At 43.4% G+C, this 24,022-nt stretch overlaps 2 protein-coding genes across 3 annotated transcripts in view; one reads left to right on the top strand and one right to left on the bottom strand.

The window, feature by feature from the left end:
* The first annotated feature begins 4,149 nt into the window (after window positions 1–4,149).
* Window positions 4,150–23,150, top strand: PDIA6 (protein disulfide isomerase family A member 6). The gene is made up of 13 exons (XM_059842876.1): window positions 4,150–4,294; window positions 7,282–7,423; window positions 8,245–8,302; window positions 8,930–9,056; window positions 9,554–9,660; window positions 11,026–11,159; window positions 11,572–11,686; window positions 12,572–12,712; window positions 13,894–13,978; window positions 14,072–14,144; window positions 15,162–15,320; window positions 20,714–20,810; window positions 21,543–23,150. The coding sequence occupies exons 1-13, from the start codon at window positions 4,165–4,167 to the stop codon at window positions 21,609–21,611; spliced, it is 1,437 nt and encodes a 478-aa protein (XP_059698859.1). The 5' UTR covers window positions 4,150–4,164; the 3' UTR covers window positions 21,612–23,150.
* Window positions 23,069–24,022, bottom strand: part of ATP6V1C2 (ATPase H+ transporting V1 subunit C2) — an 18,300-nt gene continuing 17,346 nt past the window's right edge. For both annotated transcript variants that reach the window (XM_059842878.1, XM_059842877.1), the window contains one exon: window positions 23,069–23,449. Coding sequence is in view for 1 of the 2 variants with exons in the window: in XM_059842877.1 (XP_059698860.1) it covers window positions 23,354–23,449 (96 nt within the window). In the remaining variant the exon portion in view is untranslated. The remainder of the gene's footprint in view (window positions 23,450–24,022) is intronic.

Here is a 24,022-nt window from a genome sequence, read left to right as displayed (position 1 = left end):
CAGCGACTTGTGTCTGGGCGCGGCTGCCATTCGGATGTTGCTGGAGCCACGGTGGAAGCACGGAGAGGAGCAAGAGCTGCAAGCACTTGTGACTGTGTGGATTCTGCCTGTTTCTGCAACCCTAGTCCTAGTTCCTTAATAGCACTAACTAAAAAAGCCTGCGAGCCCGTCGGTTGCAAAGCCATCCTCTCTAAAGCTTCCTCTATGGTCCAGTTGGCACCCAAAGTCGCTAACACCTTTTTAGTGGACTCATTGCTATTTTGCAAAGCACACTGTTTAAGTAATGCCCCGCGCATATACTCTGGCACCCCTGCTCTCTCAATAGCTGCAGCAGCTTTGTCTATAAAACTTCCAAATGATTCCTCGCGTCCCTGCTTAATTCCCATATACATAGGTATTCCTGAGCTATCCTTCACTTGTTCCATAGCGAGCCGCACCAACCTCATCGCTTCTCTAACCTTATCTGGACCCATTATCATTTGGGCTTCGGTCCTTCGATAGTGCCCAACCCCCATTAATTCCTCCAGCGTAACTCCCTGTAACGGGTCTCCTGGTCCCCTCTGTACCGCTAAGGCTTCATTAACACGTCCGTGCCAGTGTGCATTAAATAACAACTGCTGATGTTGTGTAAATATCAACTTCACAATGCTTCGCAAGTCATTGGGAAGCAGCAACTGTGTATCAAACAAATAGTCGAGCATTTGCTTAGCGGGCTCACTCTTAAATCCAAACTGACTAACTGTCTGCCGCAACTGGGCCAACAATTTCCAATCCAAGGGAGAATACGTTCCCAATTGCACCGGCTGTCCCTGTTGGTCCACCCCCTGAGTGTACACCACGGGAAATGCCCACTCTCTTGCTGCATCTACCTCCGCCTCCTCTCCCGTTTCCAGCCCGTGCTTAGCCAGGGTATTCCATGCCTCCCTCCGCTGCCGAGCCATCTCCCCCCACAGGTCGCTAAGCGCCCCAGGGACAGGTTCCGGCTCCGAGGGGGTTGCTTTTGGAATGTCGCGCCCTGAGGTATTTATGGGCTGTAGCAAAGCATCCGGAATCTCACTCGCGGGAGGCGCAGAGGGCTGCAAGCCGCTCAAATCCGGACATTTCTCGGGCCCCCCAGGGAGAGGTATCACGACTTGCGAAATGCCAGGTGCTCGAGGTTCACTGTCTGACCCATACTGAGCATTCCGTTTATGTGCCTCAACTGCCTCCCTAGCCGCCCTCTTTTCTGATTCTTGCTTCAACAGCGTATTATGCACTACTCTCCAGACCTTCCCTAGCTTTTTTGCCGTCTTATCGTCCTCCAAAACTGCGTCCCACAATACATCTCCTAACTTACGCCATTCTGTAAGCTCATGCACCGTGTGCGGATTTAAAAAACAACCTTTCGCATATCCCCAAGCTAACAGCCCCGGGAGTTCCTTTTTTAAATCTATTTCTTTTACCCCCCTCCTATCTAAGTGGTGAATAAATAAATCATATGCTGCTTGCCTGTCCATTGTATCGTCAGCGCTGTTGCAACTCTCCGGCTTCGGCAGCACGTATGGCCCAGGACCACCGCTGTAGCTCCTGAGGGTGTCTTCCCTACGTCGTTTGACACCGACCCGGTTGCGTCGGGCCCCAACGCTACTTCACCGACCGTGGCACGTTCTCCCCTGTTTTCTTTTTAAAAGCGACAGGGGCACGTCGGGGTCAACCATTTGTCGGAGAAGGGAGACTCGGACACCAGGTGGCCATCAGCAAGTCTCAATTTATTATCATTATTCTCATGATTAAATATACTAGTTAATCAGCTCATACATATTGCAAAATCATAGCTCCTTATTGGTTAGGCTGCATTTTTCGTCATTGCGAGTTATCACTAACAACTTCTACATTCCTGTAGTTAAGCAACAATTTCTGTTCCGCGTTCGCATCTCTTTTTGCACATTCTTATAAAGCTTCTTTGTTCTCAAGGGAGACTTTGCCCTTGGAGCTACCCTTGGCCTAAATATCTCTTAGCACAATCAAGTCAGCCTGACCATGGCCCTTCTCTTCAAGCCAGCCCTGCACAAAACTCTCCACAGGTCTCGTATCAGCTAGCTCCCCTGCACACATCCATAAGGTGTCCCAGGCTCAAACATGGAGCGATGTATCTTCATCAGCCTGCTGACCTCAGAAATCTGCCAAGCCCCTTCTAATCCTGTCCCTGCAAATATCTAGGTGTCTTTAAATGTAGACTCAATAACTTGTCTCATTAACCGCTGCAGACAAAGTATCTTTCCTCTATTCCCCTTTGTATGTACCATGAGCCACATGAGACTTTTGGGCACGTCAAAGCTCATGCTGCAATGGAGAAATGGCATCCAAATATCTGTCGAGACTCCATTCAAGCACTGTCTTCACTGAGATAGTAAAGCCCAGGCGAGCTCATTACCACCCTTAATGCATTCTGTGTGAAGGCAACTCATTTATCACATAGCCTCTATCGTTTCCCTGTTTCCATTGTTATTTAGCACTCGGTTAATATTTGTCATGGTGCAGGTTTTATCGGCACTATCTTACGCGTATTTCCAGAAATGCATTAAAAATTATCAAACTGTTCCTGTAGAACCATTTCCTGCAGAAACTCACCAGGAATTTGACGAGGCAGTAAAAATCTGTCTAGGAGGTTTTTTTCGGCAATAAGTACTTTAACACGTGCTTCTAGGTGCTATAGAAATGTCAAATACAACCATTCAACTTACTGTAACAGACACCCGTGGAAAAGAAATCACTGTTGTCCTTCTGCAGATCCTTCTATTAGCCATTCTCCCCCCTCACCCCCAATTCTCAATTTTCTCTGTTAATTTACACTCCATGAAACGATTCTTTTATGATTTCTGGGTTTGAGAATTTTACCTGAAGCTAACGTCATGCTAATTGCTTAACAGTGCCATAAAACCTCATGTCTAGTTTTTTCACCATACCCGTGGAAAGTAGGAGACACTTTTGAGAAATACTCATTGATGGTCTGCAAAGCAACTCGTTTGCTTTAGGAATCAGTAAAATAACAGACATGTTTTGTTTTAAGATCTACAAGGTGCAACAAACCTGAACCTGCCTGCTCAGCAGCTTGCCCCTTTTAAGGACGGAAATGTGAAGACATCAGTATTTTGTAGCCATTCTGATTAAAACGTTTATTCCATGTATTTCTGTGTCCCCATTTCTGGAAAAACTTGAGTCTGTTCTTACCGTGCTAACAATTTCATTCTCTCAAAAAACAGAACCGAACCCTACTGAAAAGTGCTGTTTGTGAGCATAAAGCAGTGGGGATGTGGATGGGGATAAATTTTAGACTTCAGACCCAACTGCTGAAAAAAATCTATTTCAATGGTACGTTAAATTCAGCTACTATTACTCACTACAAAATTCACAACTCACTTAATCGTGCAATTCTAGCTCTGCAAAATTCTTTGTCTGGACCTGTGCCCAATATAAAGCCCCAAACCCTAGGGCCCCCCTGCAATGTGCAGTCTTTGGGGGAAGAGCAGGGCGGAATAACAGCTTTTCGTATCGTTTGTTTCCAAGGTTTTTGAACTCTGATGCTGATACTTCATACTGAAGAGCCACCTACATGCTGTGCTGGTGGACTCAAACTCTCCAGGCGTCTGTCGGACGCAGGCAGGTTACCTGGGGTTTAACAGCCCTCTTATCAGAATGCACCAGTCCCCTCCCCCAGACTGCAGCAGACCCAGCCGGGCTAATTTCTGCAGGCGAGCTTGCGACTTCAAAATGGGTTTTTTTCAGATCTAGATCCCTGCCTTGGTTTTCACAGAGGCCGTAGCAAAGCAGCTCAGCCACCTAACAGGATAAATCCCGGGCCTGCCTTCCTTCTCCCTGAAGGCCTGCGCGGTTTCTGGCCCAGGCCCGGGCACCCGCCAGCGCTGAGGCGGGAGCGGCTGGGGGCGCTGTGAACAGGAAAGATCCTCGGAAACTGCTGGAAGCACTCGGATGGAGCCCTCCCCAGGGCACCAGAGCTGACCACGACCATACCCCCAGCAGCTCCGAGACTCCAGCCCCTGCCCAGCTACCGCCGCCCTCCTCCACCTCCGCCCCTCAGCGCCTCCCCAGCCCCCCCGCGCGCCGCGGCAGCTGGCGCGGCCGTTCCCCATTGGCTGCGGCGCTGCCCGGGCGCCGGTGCGGCCAATGCGCGGTGGCCACGGCGGGGCGCGTAGCGCAGGCGGGGCGGGGCACGCAGGCCGTGGCGGCGGCGGCGGTGGTGGCCGAGGGAGCGGGGCAGCCATGGGGGTGCGCGGCGCGGGCCGGCTGTGGTGGGGTAGGAGCCCTGAGGGCCCGGGGGGCGGTCTGAGTGGGCAGCGGGACGCGGCTTCCCTTTCCCCGGCTTCGTGGGCCCCTTCGCGGCGGGAGGGAGCGGGGCCCGAGGCCGTGCGGCCGCTCCGCGGGGCGGCGGGTGGAGCGGAGAGCTTCCTGAAAGGAGGTTGTAAGCCAGGTGGGGATCGGCCTTTTCTCCCAGGCAGCTTGCAGTAGGACTGGAGGATATAGTCTTGAGCTGCGCCAGGGAAGGTTTAGATTGGACATTAGGACGAGTTTCTTCACACTTAGCGTTATTAGCTATTAGAACAGACTGCCCGGGGCGGTGGTGGAGTCACCGTCCCCATGTTTAAGGGAAGACTGCACGCGACACTCAGTGCCATGGTCTGTTTGGCATGGGGGTGATCGGTCATGGGCTGGACCTGATCTCAGAGTGCTTTTCCAACCCCATTGGTTCTGTGGGGGCAGCGCTCGCAGTCGCGGTCCGGCTGTGGCCGGTCTGTGCCGCGGGGGCGGGGGATGGCTCGATGCGTTAGCGAAGCATACGAGAGCTCCTAAAGATCTCAGCAGAAAAAAAAAAAAAAAAAACCAAGAAAGGAAAACGATGGTTGTCTCTCACCCTAATCAAAGACTTTCTTTGATTTGAGTGATTTCAGTAAGCGGCGATGTTGTTCGTGCCTGGCTGCCCTGCCTTGCGATCTGGTGCTTTGAGGGCAACAAGAGGGCAATGACCGAGGTCAAACGGAGGAGTCCGAGGGGGGCTGGTGTTCCCCATCCCCTGCCCCTGTGCCGCCTCTTGTGTGCTGGAGGAATCGGTAAACGATTCCCAACTCGGGCCCTTCGATGGAAGCGCCGAAGGTGCCGGGAGCTCTGCCCCAGGCTGTGGCTCGCCGGGCGCACGTGTGCGGGCATGTGGGGCCCCGGCACAGCGAGCACTGCTGCAGGAGGGGGTAACTGTAGGAGGGACTTCGCAGAATCTTTATCATCATCCCGTGACAGAAGCTTTTTATTGTAATAGATCTCCCGACTTGCAACTTTGCCGTTCAATTAGGACTAGTAATACCAGCATGGAGCTGCCTTACCTGGTTTATTGATGCTTTTGTCTGTGATTTGCTTACGTTAGAAAACAACTTTTGAAGTCAGATTATCTATTTCTTTTTTCCTTAATAACAAGGACAAATTTGCATTTATCTGGCTTGATGCTTATAGGAAAATGATCTTTTTCTTTGCTGAAATAGAATTAAACCTTGAATGTTTCACTATAGGAAGGAGTTATGCCATCAGTTCATGACTCATAGTTTAAAAAATCCAGTGACATGGGACTAGTTGAATTCCACCATGTACTTTCTTTTGTGAGTTCTCTTTAGTAGGTCTATTTACATAAGTTAGAACTTCTCTCTTTCAAGGGACAGAAGTCACTCAGTGAATTCTGTCTCTTTCAAGGGACAGAAGTTGCTCAGTGAATTCTGTCTTCTGAACGTATTCTGGCAGAGATCACCTAAAAGGTGAAGCAAGAAAATGCTGATTTCAATTTAATGGTATCATTCTGTCTAGAGGAGGTTTTTTTTCTTGAGAGTGACTGTAACATTCAAGAAGCTTTTTCCATCCTTTTTTTCTTACTCTACCCCAGCAGCAGCTGCTGCCATAGGTCACTGTAACATGCTGTGACAGCTACAGATCCCCTTGGAAGTCAGTTTTTCAATGCTGAGGAAGTGCTGCTTATGTTTGGGTGTACTGACAGAGTCAATCTAACACATACATCTGGTGGTGGAAACCGATTTTGATCACCCCAGAAGAAAAGGGTTGGGTACTCGTGCTAGAAGAAACCATTAGGATGGGGTAGTGGTGCAGTGGAGAGGGGACTGGTTTATAGTGTGGCAATTCAGTCCTGATCTCTGCTTGAGTAACCTGGAAGATGTTACTTCTGTCAGCTTCACTGTCCTGCAGAATAGGGGTATGAAACTGGCTTTTGTTGCGTGGGACTGATAAAGTGTAGGTGATGCTGTGCAGTCTGTATCCATGTGCTGTAGAGTTTCTGCATCATTGACCTGGTTTTCTCTGGTGTTGAGTGTTGAGAGAGAATCTGCAGCTTCCCATTCAAGTTGTTAAGCACTTGCAGCAAAGCTTTTATATGTCTGGTTCTAACTTGAGTATCTGAGCTCTTACTCTCTCCAGTTTTTCGTGGATTAACAAAAGTTTTTTTTGCTGGGTGTTACAGAAACGCTTGTCATCTCTCAGTCTCCCTGACTAGGTAGAAGGAAGGATTTTGAGGTTTTGTGTACCAAGTCTCAAGAAATATAAATTTGAGAAATTATCAGAAGTACAAAGCCATAGGAGAAAGCAATTTCCTTCTATCTTTTCAAGTTATTTTTTTAGCATTTTCAGGGTGCTTGCATTGTTAACCAGAGAGATTTAGCTATTGTTCTCCAGTCTGTTCCTAAAGACAATCAATGGTAGACTAAGATCCTCATGAGCAAGAATGATGCACTACCAGTGCATCAAGTGCTGGTTCTAAAATCACTGTAACTGTGCCAAGCCTAGTTGGGACAGTCCTGCATGATGTGATCCTATAAAGGTCGTGCTTGAGTGCCTGCTGTGCTAGAGGTTTGAACAATTGGCTTAGGAGTCTGTATAAGAACTGAAAGAAAACATTGCTGATGGTGGGGATCCCTGCAGAAGTTCTGGTGGTCTGGTGCCAGCAGGAGTTAGGGTAGGAGCTTTGACACAAGTCTCTCTGGAGAGCCATAGCAGGAGTAGTGTTACTCCAGCTATCTTTAGGCACAGACCCTATTTTACATGATCCTATGGAATCATGTTTTAAGCAAGGAGGGAGAGGATCTATCTTGCCTTAACTTCCTTTTTTATCTGGTCTAACTGGAATCCCTTTCCACCACTGCTGATTTGCAAAGAGTGGGGAGATGATTTAGCCATGGCAACAGAAGAGTCATAAATGTTCAACAGGACTGCTGATGTCTTTGCTTTTTGTTGTAGGCACGGTGAGCTGCACTTTGTTCCTGGCAGTTAACGGTTTATATTCGGCCAGTGATGATGTGATAGAGCTCACACCAGCTAACTTCAACAAGGAGGTCATTCAGAGCGAGAGCCTGTGGCTCGTGGAGTTCTATGCCCCATGGTAAGAACTGCAGCTGTGTACTTGCTTGCTCGTATGACAGAGAAGCAGCACAGGAATCTGCTGCTGATAGCTCAAGGTTTCATTCAGTTGTTGGCAGCACAGTTATCAGTTTGATGGCCTCATGACTAGCAAAATAGCTGTACTTGGGAATCCTGCTTTAAATTATATTCATGAAGGAAAAAGGCAGGAATTGGCATTTCAAGTTTGCAAATAGAGCCTGGTAGCAAAACCTATGCCATTTTTCTACTTGATTTATTCTGGTTAAATTAGTATTAAAAATGACTGATTAAGTGGAGTAGGTAAGTGAGAAAGTCCCTCACTTCTGTGTTTTTGAGCCTAATTCTGATGTGAAAGCACATATCTGAACTCACACTTCAAATTTCCAATTTCCATTTAAAAATACTGGCTTTGTGCATCTTAATTTAGCATCCCTCTTTGTCTTCTTTCTGCTCAGGTCGAGAGTATGGAGTCTCTATTCCATTTAAACTCTGGTGATAGATATATTGCATCTTTGTACAAATCCTCTGTTATATTGCCATCCAAAGCTCCTCATTCTGGAGAAAATGGCCTTTTGTTGCAACAGCTTGACTCTGGACCAAGAGGTTTAGGGGAAGCCTTGCAGTGCCTCTTGTAGTGTTGCTGCAGTCTAAATAATGTGGAGGTTTTTCTTCAGAACCCTGATGATGATATGATCTTGTAGCATAGGCTCTTTTCTTCTTCATGAGTAAATCCTCAGTCTCCTACAGTTTGCTGTGACTGTGAAATAGTTGTCAGATCTGAATGACATTTACTGGTTTTTGTTTGTTTGTTTGTTCTAAAAGGTGTGGTCACTGTCAAAGGCTAACTCCTGAGTGGAAGAAAGCAGCAACAGCTTTAAAAGTAAGTTTAACCTTTTGTATGTGCTTGTGGAAGTGTATTGAAGAGAGTTTGGCTGTTTGACATCTGGATTGGGAATGTGGAGGGGTTTCGTCCTTACAACCATTATCACTTTAATCATACTTGTCTAGCCAGGTTATTCAGGCACCTGAAAACTGAATTTTTGTTTGGTTTGGTTTGTTGTATCCTTTTTAAAAGAAGCCATTGAATTTTAGAGGAAGAAAGTCAGTTCTGTCCTTGTGAAATTCCCATTACTATTCTTAAGGACTGAAAACAGCTTTGTAAGCCATTGGTGTTGACTGGTTTTTTAATTACAGAAAAATTAGTCGTGATGTGATTAGCTGAACTCTTGCCTATGCAAAATATATATATTCTCCTTAGAAAACCAAACAAAAAAACCCAACTAAATAATAGCTCAAACAATTTAAAATTTATTTTGTCATGCTGAAGAAAGACATGGACATTTATAGTATTCTGTAGTTTAATGCTTTTGGGGTAAAATACCTCTCTTCTGTTGCAGTTCTAGTAACTGCCCCTCTCTCTTCCCCCCTTTCTGAGTGGCCCCAGCAAGGAAAAGGTGTTAAATTGCTATAGAAGTCATGGGTGTCATTTTTTGTTTTGTTTCTGCAGGGTGTAGTGAAAGTGGGTGCAGTAGATGCAGATAAACATCAGTCCTTGGGTGGACAGTATGGAGTCAGAGGGTTTCCAACTATCAAGATATTTGGAGCCAACAAAAACAAAGCAGAGGATTATCAGGGTAAACGTGATGAATTTTTAGATGTTGCATGCCTAAAACCTTCCCTGAATGCAGTAATCATGGTAGCTGTTAATGCTCTGTTGAGTGGTTTTTCCTTCCTGTCTAGTGCTTGTAGTAATGGAGAGACAGACGGGTGGGAGCGGTTTGACCAAACTGTGTACGTCTTAGCATTGTCTAACAGTCCCACCTGCAGTTCATAGTTGTTGGAGCTTAATAGGGAGTTTCAAGGAATTATTCCTTTCTTCCTGTTTATTTGGAGCTTGCCATACAGTCAGTCCTCATAAGAAAAGCCAGGTAATGAAAAGGTGCAGTGAAGTCTGTCTTGCTGCTTGTGTTTAAGTCAGATGTCCCACCACTAGTACCTTATCACTCATAGCCCAGTCCTGCTTTTCCTGAAAGATCATTAGGGTGAGGGAGGATTAAGTTTGTAATTAAGTTAGGAGCATACCTTAAACTGCCCTTTTGATGGTTTGATCATTTATTTTGCTGCACTGCAGGTGGCAGGACAAGCGACGCTATTGTTGATGCTGCTCTGAGTGCTCTTCGGTCCCTGGTGAAAGAACGTCTTAGTGGCAGAAGTGGAGGATATAGTTCTGGAAAACAGGTATTTGAGGGAATGTGTGTTTGTTTTTCAGCTGGAGAACTGTCTTGTACAGGAGATCAAAGCTTCCAGCTCAGTCACAGAATTGGGAGATGTCTGGAGTTTAGTCCAGGTGCCCTGCCCAGTGCAGGGCCAGCTGGAGCAGATTGCTCAGGCCTGTGTCTCCTGAAGTTGTATCTCCAAGAACTGAGACTCCAAATGGACTGCATTCTCTAGGCTACCTCTTCCAGTGTTTGACAGTGTTCACAGTAGAAATCTTTCCTCTTATGTTTTAGGTTACAGAATCATAGAATAATATTTCTTATATTTCAGCTTCGTCAGTTTTGTCTCTTGTTGCAGCAAAGAGCCTGCCTTTGTTTTCTTTACACTCCTGCACCCTCTCATCACATGTCAGATGCTCAAAGCCCTTAATCAGCTCTGACCATTGTCTGGACTTGCTCCAGTGTGTGCTTACCTGTTCTGTGGGGGAGTCTAGAACCAGACCCAGCACTCCAGGTGTTTCACATTGTGAAACATTGCTGAGCAGAAGATTGGCTCCTCAGACCTTTTGACAGCTCTCTGCCTAGTGCAGCTCAGGAGGCTGTTGACCACCTTTGCCCACAGGATTGCAGTGATGGCTCATGTTCAGCTTGTCCACCAGGACATTCATGTTCCTCTTTGAAAAGTTTCTTTCCAGCTAGTCAGTTCTCAGTGCATACTGGTGTATGGGGCTGTTACTCTGTGGGTGCATCTCCGTTTCAACTTCGGGGTTCCTGTTAGCCCCATTCTCCAGGTGGTTCAGGTACCATTTGCCTAATCCTAATCTAAATTAGGCAGATTAAGTTTTTTTAACTTGGTAGAGTTTTTCTGAAGTTGGCTTGCTGGATTTTTTCCTGAAGGTAAATTGAAAAGCTTCCAGCTCCTACTACTATTTCTGAGTTGTGGTGCAAATACATCTGACATCCTCGGGGTGGCCACATAGAAGACCTGGGTGGACTGTAGCTTGTAGTGTGTAACACACTTGTTTGTTTTGCCTGGAAACCAGAACTTGGTTCCAGATGGAGTTGGGCGTTAGAGAGCATTCTATTCATGGACAGATCAATGCATGAAGAACTGAAAAAGTGTTCCCCCATCTTCTTGGTAGTCAGTTTGACCAAATTTTTCTTTTTTCAAGAGAAAGTTCATTTGCTGTGTCTTGAAAATGCTGTGGGAAATAGGCTGTGTGTGCTGTCAGTTCTAAAAAAAGAAAGTTGTATGACCTAACACTGCCTGTTTTGTATCTTGCTCAAATAAAAATCATTTGGTTCAATGTGACACACATAGGAGTTGGCCTGTGTGGGAGACCAGTTTTAGTTACTTCTTATGTGAGGGTCTGTTTGTTTCTTACAGAGCCGGGAGAGCGGAGGTGGAGATAAGAAGGATGTGATTGAGCTGACTGATGACAGCTTTGATAAGAATGTCATAAATAGCGACGATGTGTGGATGGTGGAGTTTTATGCCCCATGGTGTGGGCACTGCAAAAAGTAAATGAGGTTTTACTTTAACAATTCAGTTGCTGTTAGTGCCTGTTTTGTGAATACCCTTAATCCCCTAAAAGAGACCTTGCATCTCTGGTATACCAGAAGTGAGTTTTTTTTGTAAGGTGATCTAACAAAAATTTGTGGGCTTCTGATTAGGGCCCCTTTGTGCTGCTTTGGCTGCACTCCTCCTTAGCAGTAAAATTCCCAGTTATCAGTGGGAAATAAGATCTGGAAGTTATATTAAACTTTTAGTTCTTTCAGATGAAGGACATCAGTCTTGTTTGGATAACCCTCTTAGCTGTCATTCTCAGCAAGAGACTTTTTTTCTTGAGTAAAACATGCTACATAGTGTTGAAGTGTGGTATACTTTTGCTAGCTCTGAGAGAGCTTAGGGCACTTGTACTCTGTTTTTCAGCCTGGAGCCAGAATGGGCAGCTGCTGCCACTGAAGTGAAGGAACAAACAAAAGGAAAAGTAAAGCTGGCTGCAGTAGATGCAACAGTCAATCAGATGCTGGCAGGCCGATATGGGGTGAGTATGCTCTGCAGTGGTTACAATTTCCATCTCTACCAAATCAGATTTATCTTCAATCCTTACTGAACTGTTCCTTAGTCTGATACTACTTAAGTGTTTTGTACCAAAAATAAGTGACACATTCCTCGGTTTGTTTCCTACAAATAAGTAATGAATGTCAGTAGCAACATAAATAAATGAAGAAAGAGAGGAGAAAGGCTATTTATTTCCATAACATCTTGTATACCTTTATCATCTTGAATGAGAGGTCTATTTCTTGAGGCTGTAGACTGGTTGGGCATCTCTGGAACCCTTGAAGCCAGTTAGCAGGGATCGCTCTTGTCAATATCAGTTCCCCAGATAGGTGTGTTGCTTGCCAAAAAAAAAGGATACTCTTGAATTTTTAGTACAGTCCAGGGAGCTTACAGTGTGCTGCATGGTTTCCCTCTAAGTGCACATGGCTGACAACGTTGAGGGAACACCGAGCAAAGTTTACTGGAGGTGTAGCAGAAGGAGCTTACGGTCCACTTACTGCCATGTAGGCCCAGTGTTGTCCACCCCCAGACAAATCAGGAAATTAATGTTTTATAAATATCAAGGTAAGGATAGTCCTCACTGTGCTTAAACCTGCAGTGCTTGGTGCATCTAAATTGAGGTAAAACCATTGCTGGTTCATCAGGCCAAAACCCCAAACAGCATTTTAATGTACATTCCCCTTGTTTTGAATTGTTGCAAAGGTAGGAAGCTACAAAATTTGAGTTGAGTCAGAACATGTGAGACTCAATGCACGAAGATGTTGAATCTCCTCCCTTGCTCTTAGTCTAAAGGGCATCAGACAAGCAGATAATTTCTACCATGAAGATTCAGGTTTGTTTGAGGTGATGGTTTAAACTTGTCTTGCAGATTCGTGGATTTCCCACCATTAAAATCTTCCAGAAAGGAGAAGACCCTGTTGATTATGATGGTGGGAGAACTAGATCTGATATCATTGCTCGTGCTCTGGATCTGTTTTCTGATAATGCACCACCACCTGAGCTCCTGGAGGTATCTATATATCATTTTCTCAAATTTCTTTTCCATCATACTCTTGGCAGCACTTTTTACTGGTCTATATGAGCTCCAAGTAAAACTGCCTAAGTGTGGTGCTTCTGCACTGTTTTGTCCCAGAAAGTAAATGTTGACAAGCTTTGAGTAACAATAAGCTGAATGTTCATTTCTGCCATCAATTTGTTGTTGTTTGGAAGATGATCAGAGTTGATACAGCAAAGGCATTGACAGGATGGTGCCAGGGTGTCTGAATCTGCTCTTGAGAAACGAGTAAAAAAGTTGAGTGCTGTTCCCTGTCTCTTTTCTTGGAATAAGAGGGCAGGGCCTTGCCATTTGAAAGCTGTCCATTAGGAGATGCATGATGAGTAGTTTTGCTTGTTGTCCAAAAATCTCCACCCTCTGTCAGGCGGCTTCTTCTTTCAGCTTGCTGTTGGTAGATTTGAAATGGTGATCACTTGTCTCCAAAGTGAGGTGCACGCAAGACAGTCAGTTGGGATACAGGAAGGAAAAAAACAAAAAATATCTGTACTATTAGTAAAGATATTTTTATATGGTGCTTATTTCATCTTTCTTATCCTTCTTAATTTTTTCTTTTGTATGCATTCTAATATTAATACATCAGTACATGTTGATGTATTTGTATATGCATACAATTGATTTATATATATCAGAGGCTGCATGCTTAGAAATTTATTTACAAAGGTTGGAGACCACTGTTGTAGGTCACTGGATCAATTCCTTTTTGAGACAGATCCCACAAAACCAGTGTTGCTGTTACTGTTGCTTGAACATCCTCATCCACAGCAAAGGCTGCCTCTGCTGGCTCTCCTTGTGCTCTGTCAGAGGCATTCACGTGGGCCTGGGGGTGCTCTTTCCAGCCTTGGGCAAGAACAGTGATTTTGAGCAAGAAGTGACATCTGACTGTGCCTTCTGTAAGCCTTTTTTGGTACTGCAGTTTCTTGTTGCTGAAAGTCTCAACAGAAGACTTTATGAACTCTTTGTAAATTACTCTTGTACTGAGGGACCAGTGAAGTAGAAGAAACTTGTAATCTTTTGTGTCAAGTTGTTTCAATGCTTACTGCCTTGCAGGATGGAGTTATTAGGCTGTTGGAGGGAAGTACAGTCACAACTGAAGAACCAGATCTTACTGTCATTGACTTTGTGCTGCTTTCTTCTAGATAATTAGTGAGGATGTTCTGAAGAGTACCTGTGATGCTCATCAGCTCTGCATCATTTCTGTCCTGCCTCATATTCTTGACACAGGTACACATACAAGCAAGCAGACTTCTGTATTAATTTGTCACTTAAAGCGTGTTGTTGTGTTTTTTAACTTGGCCAATTCTGTTTAACAAACAGGAGCTTCAGGGAGAAATTCTTATCTGGATGTCATGTTAAAAATGGCTGAAAAATACAAAAAGAAAATGTGGGGGTAAGTGTTACTGTCCACTGGTCATCTTGGAAAAGATGTGAGTATTTCTGGGGTAAATGGGATAAAAATTGTATGATACTTGTTGAGGCTACAGAAAGGGTTGTTCCTTGTTCAGAGTAGCATATCTTGGTATTTCACTAATTACTGGAGAAGGGAATGCTGTAACTTTGAAATAGACCTTTTTTTTTTTTAATTTCATCCACCTCTCAAATTCTGCATTTACAAGTGATATCTAAGCATTAATGAGATTAAGCATCTTTTACTCTTGTCCTGAGTCCTCAAGTATTTTAGGGAGGTTTCTTTTTCCATCTTTTGCTGGTTGGCAAGTGTGCCACTGTGACTATTGAATTCTCAAAGAGACAAGTAAATTGCAGTTTATTAACATGTTTCATGCTCTCAAAGAAACAGGCCAGCAGGCTATGCCTTTACTCCTCCTTCTCTTAGGTGCAGGTTAGGATCTCTGGGACTTTTCAGGAAAGTGAGAGCTGTTCTGTCAAACTGACTGCTGTGAAGAGGAGCAAAAAGGCATGAAAGTCTGGGGGAAATGCTGAAATTAACTCATTCCAGAGGTTCCTCAGGGGTCTTGCTAAGATGAGAGGAACTGAGACTGAGTGTCTTTAGGTAGAAATCCTCCATAGTGATATATGGGCAGGACTCTGTAATCTTTAGATCTGTGACTTGAGTATTTTAAACTTTTCCTTTAATACCAGCTAAAGTGTACCTGTGTGCTCATGTTGCTAACATGAACATAGTTCTTCCCCTGCACTGTGTTAGTGGCTGTTCTTATCCAGCTTTTAGTGGCTGTGTTGATGAGACTGGCCTAGAGGTGCTGCTGAGAGGGGGCTTTCTTCTGTTGCAAGGTTCAAGATCAGTACTTTGCTTTCCCTGCTGACTTTTAAAGTGTCAAGGGCAATACAGAGCTCTGCTTGAACTCTGCAGGGTTGCAGGATACGTGATTTGAAAATTACTGTGGTGCCTGTCTTCATTATTAATTTTCTATATCATCTTTTCCTCAAGGTGGCTGTGGACAGAAGCAGGTGCTCAGTCAGATCTTGAGAGCTCTCTGGGGATTGGAGGCTTTGGGTATCCAGCAATGGCAGCTGTTAATGCTCGGAAGATGAAATTTGCCCTTCTGAAAGGATCATTCAGTGAGCAAGGGATTAATGAGTTTCTCAGGTATGAAATCTTTAAATGACTTGAATTTTTCTGTATCTAGGGCCATGTCTCTTTAGACTACAAGCAGACTCTCCTGCATCACACAAGGCTTGCATGATTAAGAGAATTAAGATGAGAATTCTGTGGAGTCAGGGAATGGTTTCAATGGCAATTGCAATAGAGCAGTCATTACCTTTTTGTGGTGTGCAGAATTAATTTGGCCATTTACACTTAGGTAGTTTTAGTTCAATATTTAAAAACAGAAGTAGACTTTGATGTTGAAGAATTGTTTCTCTGGTAACTTAAGAAATAACTTACTAATGAATTCCATTTAATTCAGATGGTACATTCTGACTAGTCATTAGTAATTGGAAAGTCCCTAGTTTGGGAATCATAATGGGTGCTGTTGAAGTTCTTGAGGTTGTATGTGTTGCTGTTCATCTTCCTGATTCAGTTTGGTCCTGTCTTCCCCCACCCACCTTTCCATTCTCCTGGCACTTAGTAAATTGATTGGGAGAGTTGAAACAATCCATCCAAAAAGTCAATGACTCGCTGCTCAGCACAAGTCCTGTGAAACTGCCTCTTGTGTAGCTGGGCAAGAGCCAGTGCTGAGAAGAATGGAATAGAGAAAGGAAATGGAGAGGATGACAGAAGGTGGCAGCAGCACTGAAACAGAGCAGCTAAACTTAAACTGTTACTTTAGTGTGGTCAAAGTGAAATGGGAACTCTGCTTCCACATTGTCCTGGTTTAGGGCAAAATTGGGAGAAGAATCCTAAAGGGGTTCTTCTGGAAAGTAAATTTAAACAGCCCCTCCCCCAACTTGTTTTGGAAAATATTTCCTTGGAGAATAGTGGGGAAAAAACTGTTTATTTAACAGACAAAGCATTTACTAGCTCAAAAAGTTAACAATATTAAACAACAAAACCTCTTGCTCCTCTGAAGAGATGACTAACTTATAAAGACCCTTTCATGGGTTGCAGTTCAGCTCACTCAGTCTCCTATTAGTCCCTCTGGTGCTGGAAATGCCAGACTAGACTAACAGACTATTAAAAACCACCTTGAAAGCATTAGGTGGGGGATTTTTCAAAAATTGAGAGCAACATCTATCAAAGTCCATCTAGTTAGTTAACACCCATTAACTAACTAGTTAACTAGTGACATCAGGTGTCATTATTAAGTCCTTTTCCCTGAAGGACTTCCATGGCCTAAGAAAATATTACACCTGATGAATCTATAATTAGTTAGTCCATCTTTGGGATGCTGCAGGTGAGGCTACAATCTAGACAGTACTGAAACGAGGCATTTAAGATCCCTATCACATGATCCAGGTAGTGACCAAAGAATGATGGGATGGGGCTAACCCTCCCAGTATCTGGGCACGGGTCCTAGGAAGTGTGACACAAATCTTTGTGTGTACAGATGATCTCTATATGCAGCAAACCCAGTGGAAGACCATAAAACAAGGGATTCAACAACTTAAAAATATAACAGTAGCAGAAATTGTCTTCTCAAATGACCCAAACACTATCAATCCAGACTTAATACTATATACATCCATGATATGGCAAAAACTTGTATGAGTTGGGCCACAAAAAACACTTCTGCTTTAGCAATAATGAAGCGAGATGACAGAGGGGAGACTGCTTGATATAGCAAAGAAGCTCTGAGCACATGCAGATGCTGTGCATGGTCCAACACATGCAAGAATCACAGCTGTAGAAACACATCTGAAGAAATTAGAGAAGAAGTGAAAGAGGGATTTCTCCAAATCTCAGCAGTACAGATCAAAAGTTCTGGTACCAAAAGCAGATGTCCCCCAGATAGGGAGAGAAGGTACACCCCACAAGCTGAGCTGTGGATCTTCCTGCGTGATTATAGAGAAAATTTGAAGAGATAGGATAGAAAATCTACTGCTGCTCTCACTCTGGTGCTTAAATTAAAAGACAGCAAGACTCTGAGAAAAAGTTCCACCAAAAGGGAAACAGCTCCAGTAGCCCATAACTGAACTGCCAGGTATGATAATGATGATGACATGTTCAGTCCCCTTAAAAGAACCTCCAGACCATATGCCCAGGGAAAGAAGCATTACCAGGCTTAGAGGGGCCTGCCTCTAGCCAGGTAGAGACTAAGGAAAACCATATTTTTTAGACTGTGTAGATTCATTAGCCTGGCACATCAGAACCACAGAAATACAAAGTCTTAGTCAACACTAGTGCATAGTCCACATTAATCCCATCAAGACATGTGGGGGCAGAATATATTTCTATTGCTAGCATGACAGAGGGATCACAAGATTTTACTCTAATGAAGGCTGATGTAAACCTGACTAAGTGAAAGAAATATACCCTATTGTGACTAGCCCAGAAGCTCCATACATTTTAAGCATAGACTTCCTGCGAAAAGGGTATTTCGAAGACCCAGACTCAGGTGGGTGTTTAAGATGGCAGCTAGAGAGACAGAAGGCATTAAGCAGTTAAACACCTTGCTTAGGCTATCAAAGAACCCATCTGCAATAGGAATTCTGAAGGGGGAAGAGCAGTGGGTACCAATTGCCACTTTGACAGTGCATCGCCAACAGTACAGAACAACTCAAGATGCTGTGATTCCCATCCATAAAATAATCCATGGGCTGGAGAGCCAAGGCAGGGTAGTCAGCAAAACCAACTCACCCTTCAACAATCCTATTTAGCCTGTACACAAATCTGAAAGAAAATTAAGATTGACGGTAGACTATTGTGCCTTGAATAGAGTGACTCCACCATTAAGCACTGCTGTGCCAGACATGCTTGGAAAATTCCTTCAGGGTTTGGCCCATATCCTCCCATTCTCTACACCTCTCAGGATTTTCCATGCCTGGTCTACTTCTGGGTCAGGGGTCTCATCTGCTCCTCTGGACATCTCAGCCCCCAGTATAGACAAGCTACAGACCATATAAAGGAAGCTTACTAGATTAAATACTAGGATGGTGGTATCTTTAACATGCAGGGGAAACATAACATTCTCAAAAAGTGACTTAATAGATTGAAAGGAGAAGAAAGAAAGGAAAGGCTGAAGAGCCTCATCCCCTGCTCCTCCTCTAACAAGCTGGGTGCAATTACCAATAAATCCCCAAAACATGCTACTGGAACTAGGACACAGGGTAAGACGAAGAAACCATGAACCATACATATCTTGGACAGACTCCAGTACCTTTGTAAACTCCCTGTAAATCGTTATCACCGAGCTTAGCACAATAGCTTTTCTAACCCATGCCCTTCTACTGAAAAGCTATGTGTTAGGGACTATAGTGGAGCTATTTCTGGGTAAGAAAATAAGCCCAGGGACCAGGAAGGTATTAAAACCTCAGAAAAGCCTAAGAACCAGAAACACATGAAGGCCTCCCCTGCAAGGGACATTATAAATTCAAGCAACATGGCTACTGAGAGCTTTATCCCAATACAGAGTAAGCACAACCAAAATGCAGTTCCTACAGGTTTTTTCCACTTTCTCAAGCCCCATTTTCAGTGCCAAAATAATATATTTGTCTTGGTTTAGGGCAAATTTAGGAGAAAACTTATTGAGGGGTTCTTCTAGAAAGTAAATTCAAGCGATCCCTCCCCCAGCTGGTTTGGGAAAAGATTTCCTTGGAGAAAAGTAGAAAAAAACTGTTTATTTAACAGGCAAAGCATTTACCAGCACAAAAAAAGAAAAAAAAGATCAATATTTAACAATAAAACCTCTAGCTGCTCTGAAGAGATAGAGATGACAAACTCAGAAAGTCCCCTTTGTGGGTTGCCGTTAGGCTCACTCAGTGTGTTATCAGTCCCTCCAGCACTGGAAATGCCACGGCCCAGGCCCAGCCTGGTGGGCCACAGATGAGAGCTGTTGGTGCTTTTCTGGATTTTCAGTCCAGAGCAGGTTTAAACATTCCAAGGAGAAGGAAAATCACAGTCGAGGGAACTTCTCTGCCTTAGCTAGCTAAAAACTAAAAGCAAAGGAAAGCGCTCTCCCACCGTCTGTCTGTTCCACAGACAACACTGTTCAGAAGAAGGATGTGGGGGTTTCTGATTACAAACTCTGCACTTCTTCTCTCTCTTCCTTTGCTCTTGGAACCATTTCTAAAGGTGCAAAACTTATTTCTGCCCTAAACAGACAGATGGGGATAGAAGCATTATAAAGTTACCTCAGGACACATATAAAGGACCTGCTGCCATAAATAATGCAAGAACCCTTGAGAACTTATATTAGAAGTTTTATTTCCATGTCTGTCCTTGGAGAATGGCAGAGAACAGCAAGAATTGTAAAAGCAAATGCAACAGCCTCTCCCCACCTTGCCATAAGAAGCACATTAATTGAATGCAGTTCTTACTAGATTAATGGAATCAGCACTATATTCTTACCTGTGAAAGAGATCAGACTTTCTTCTAAATGCCAAAAAAAGGAACATTCTTAGGGCATCAAGTTAAAGTCTCCTGACATCTCCTGATACAGATGCAAGAAGAGAAATACCAGATGGTTTGTACTAATGCACGTGAAAGTGTCTGCCTTTGTGAGACATGACAAATTTTCTTAGTCTATAAAGTCCATCTTTGTGAGGCCTCTCTTGGGTGAGGCCTCAAGGACACAACAGCCAATTTAACAGCTTATATTGCATTAGGTAATTGCTTTGGTATTGTCTTATCATGCTGCACTGCTTGCTAGAATAATCTCTTCCTGACACTACAGCTCAGCTATGCTGCCTACAGAAAGCAGTATAATCATAGCTGATGTGGCTGGCCATTCACTCAGCTGCTGTAGGCAGCTTCTGCAATCTAATAAGCAGTCTCAGCAATGTTGACTACAAGTAAGGAAATTGACACTGTGAAGAGCAGAAAAATTACGAACTCCATTTGGGGAGGAATGCTAATTCAGTCTTATTTGCCTCTGAAAGATGCAAAGGGATTAGCTCCTCAGGATTTTAATGCTAGGCTTTTTGAGCAAGCCTAACTAGCAAGCCCAGGATGGAGTGTCTCAAACAAAGCTGGTTACCTCGAACCCTTTGGAACCCATGGAGGCTGTCTCCACTAAAGAAGATCACTGATGATTCCCACTAACACTTGCAGGTGACTTCCAGAACTAGCATTACAGGCTCCCTTTGGAGTTGCCTTAAGTGATAAACTGTTAAAGAGGCTGCATTTATCTGTGATTTTTGCACTGCTGAAATATGAAAGAGTGTATTTCACAGATGTCTTTGAATCCAGTTGTAAATTTTCAATGCTGCTTTAAGGGCTCTGTCATTTTCTGCTTTTTGAAATTTTTGCATCCATACAGTTTAGATCTACTTAAAGAGATGAAATCTTGAACTTGTATTCCTCTTATCTGAAGCAGGCTCTGTTCCAGGTGCCTGGAGGTTGGAGGAATTTGTTAAATTTAACTTCTACTTGTTTTTTCTCAGGGAGCTCTCCGTTGGTCGTGGTTCTACAGCACCAGTGGGTGGTGGAGCTTTCCCCAAAATTCATTCAATTGAACCTTGGGATGGCAAAGATGGTGAGGTAAGAGATACTCCATTTCTGAAAGCGCTCAGCAATGGTGTTCAGAAGTGACAGGATAGAGTAACTGACACCTGTCAGTGTGAAAGTTCCTGTTCTCATAAGATTGTGGCAAGTTGTGTTGATGGTTTCCCATTATCTTCATCCTGCCAGCAGACCAAAGGGTACATTGATCATCTGACATTGCAGACCAGATGTTCCTGCCTGTTAGGATGTGATCTGAAAGTTGGATCACTTGAGGCAGAAATGTGTTACCAGTGCTGACTAAGGGAGTTGGTAGTGCATTCATTCAAGATCCCCCAGTGTTGTGGAGTTCTGACTATGCTGACCTTGCCATCAAGGTCTTAATGCCAGAAAGCTTGTTAGGTAAAGCCTGTGTAGTAAATAACATGGTGACCCAGTCTGCCTTCTTAAGGTTCAACATTTCTGTAAAAACCAAAGTTACTGCAGTCCTTTGATCTACTTCAGATAGATAAAAACACAGAATAGGGTAGTAGTTTTGTTACATAGTTTATTTGTATAGCCTTCTTCTGGAGTGTTTTGATTAGTAGAAAAACAACCTCCTAGTCTAAACTCTGATCACTTGTCCTGTGCTTGGTGCACTTGGAGTTTTGTGAATGAAAGAGATAACAGGAGAGAGCTTTACTCTCAGGATGAAGTAAGAATCTTTCCAACTCAGGGATCTCCTGGCATTAAGCAATTCTAAACGTACTCAAAACCTTTCCTTTTTAACAGCTTCCAGTTGAAGATGACATTGATCTCAGTGATGTGGATCTGGATGACTTGGGTAAAGATGAGCTGTGAGATCTTCAGGAAACTTCTTTTCTTGGGAGAGCCTGTGCAGCAGTTTGCAGCCTGGATCACAATCAGACAGATATTTCAGTGGCCTTTTTCTGGAGAAGTAGCACATGACACACTGTGCTATTGGATGCACTGCAGCAGTGGACTGTACGCATCTCAAGAAAACATTGCAGAAATTCTATGAATTGTCATAACCAGTAAACTTGATTGTATTCTGTGTAACAAATATTTTGAGGACAACATGGATATTTCTTTGGAACATCTTGGGTTTTATTTTGTTGATAATGTGCTGTTTGAATGTTACTGGAGGCTGTTAGTGTAACCAATTTTAACTGTAATTTTTTTCATGGAGGTGGAACCTGCTCAGCTTCTGTTTCAATTAAAGAATAAAATATTTTTGACACACAGTGTTAGTCTTGTATAGAGTAAGAAAGGCGCACGTAGTACAAGCAGTCCCATTTTGGATCATTCTTCAAAGTGAGCTTTAGAATAGAGAGGCTTATGCAGAGGGGAGTCCTAAACCACCTCCTTGCTGTGAGATCTTGACAGTTTGGCTAAAGCTTGATAAGATGGACAATCTTAGTTTAAATGCTCTTCAGTCTTCCTTTTCCTATTCCTTCTCAGGGGCTTTCTCTTTCTTTGTGCCAGGCTTCATAAGATCATTAAAACAATGGAAGTGGGGTTGCTGCTGCAATGAGAGATGCTCGGAGCTGTCGGTCTTTCCCCTGGATTAGTGATGAAGCTAATCTGTGTTTTAGGGCGTAAGGATTTCCAGGTGCTAACAGAAAACCACCTTGGTGCTGTCTCCAGCAAATAAAGTAATATTTCTTCACTTCCCATCTGACATTGTTTTGATCTGAAATTGCTATTTCCTTTGGAAGGGGAATCAGGACTGTGAATAGTGATGTTTGCTGCTGGTTTTTTAATAAAAATACTATTATTTTATTGCTCTCCATGTCTTGTATATTGGTGTCTAGTGAAGTGACCCTGATGTGATCAGCTTGTTTATAAATAAGGAATGAAAGAGCTGAAAGATTCCCCTTCTTTCAAGGAAATAATATGGATATTTGTCATCTGGTGTCAGTAAGAGATTGCCCGTAGCTCATCCCCGTGAAAGGCAGTGTCAGAACCGTGGGCACCCAGCAGTAACTGCTGATTCTGGGCAGGAGATGTGCTCCAACTCTTAAATCATCCCAGCAGATGAGCTGTAATAGAACTGATCTAACTGAAATATCTTTGCAAAAACTAAACTCATGAGTACTTGGGGCTGTGAGTCATATCATAATAAGTTCCACAACACTTGTGAGGATCTTTCCTCTTAGGCTTTTGGGGTTTTTTGTTAAATTAAAGAAACTTTGGGCTTTGCTCTGATGCTTTCTACTTTTTCTGTTTGGATTTTTTTAAGTTTGCTTTGTTAGAAAAAGAGGACTGTATACACCTAGTAGATCCATTAGCCACCATATTTTTTAAATTGCTTTATTTCAAGTCCAGTAGATATTCCATCTTTGTAATTTACCAAAAAAAATAAATACTACCATAGTACCTCTGCCTCTGAAATATGTTTTTGTAAAACTATGAATAAGAGATTACTTTTATTGTAGTCACTGTAAAAAATTACTAGAAGTGGTAGGAAGATCATCCTGCTACAGTATCTGCATTTTAATTTGACTTTCAGCAGCTAAAGATTGTCTTACAGTAACATGACAGTCTTGAAAATTAATAGATGAAGCTTGAGCAATTCTTCTTTAACTGCAGTCAAGAAGACTGAGGTCAATCTTGAAATAGACATAAGGATAATATTCTTGATTGCTCAGTTGTAACCCAGGGATGTCCATGCCAGGCTGCAAAAGGAAATAACGGCTTTAGTACCAGTAAACCTGTGCAGTTCCAAGCTCCAGGGGATTGCTTTTGTGCTCCTTTCCCACAGCTGCAATGGAGCTTTGTTTGTGCCATGCTTAAGATGGGGAATTCACCACTGAGAATCTGCTCCTTGTTTCAGGTTGCCTAATGTAATTAGCATTGAGAATTCATGCCTGTGCTGTTATGAATTTGTAGCATTTTTGTGTGCTTCAGCTCTACAGCAACTCATCTCTGTCCTCCCTTCATGCAGTGGGACCCATGCTTGCTGGTTTTGGGCTGTTTTGAAAGCCTGCTACCTCATTTATTGCTTTAGCCTAAATTGGTTTGAATTGTAATTCAAGATATGGGGAAGGAGAAAGCAAGTACTGCTGCTTGTTTAAGGCCTAGGTTATTTATAAATGAGAGCCTTTTACAGGGGACAGAGGTGTGACAGTCCTAGGTTTTAGTTTCAAATTAATTTTTCTTGCTTCTGTTGATCTGAATGTTTATGATAGATTTTAAGCTTTTTACATAGGCAAACAGCCATAATTGAGCAGACCTATTTTGTTCTGGTA

This window comes from Haemorhous mexicanus, chromosome 3, assembly GCF_027477595.1.
Source record: "Haemorhous mexicanus isolate bHaeMex1 chromosome 3, bHaeMex1.pri, whole genome shotgun sequence".
NCBI lineage: Eukaryota > Metazoa > Chordata > Aves > Passeriformes > Fringillidae > Haemorhous > Haemorhous mexicanus.
This window is presented reverse-complemented; position numbering and strand designations above follow the sequence as displayed.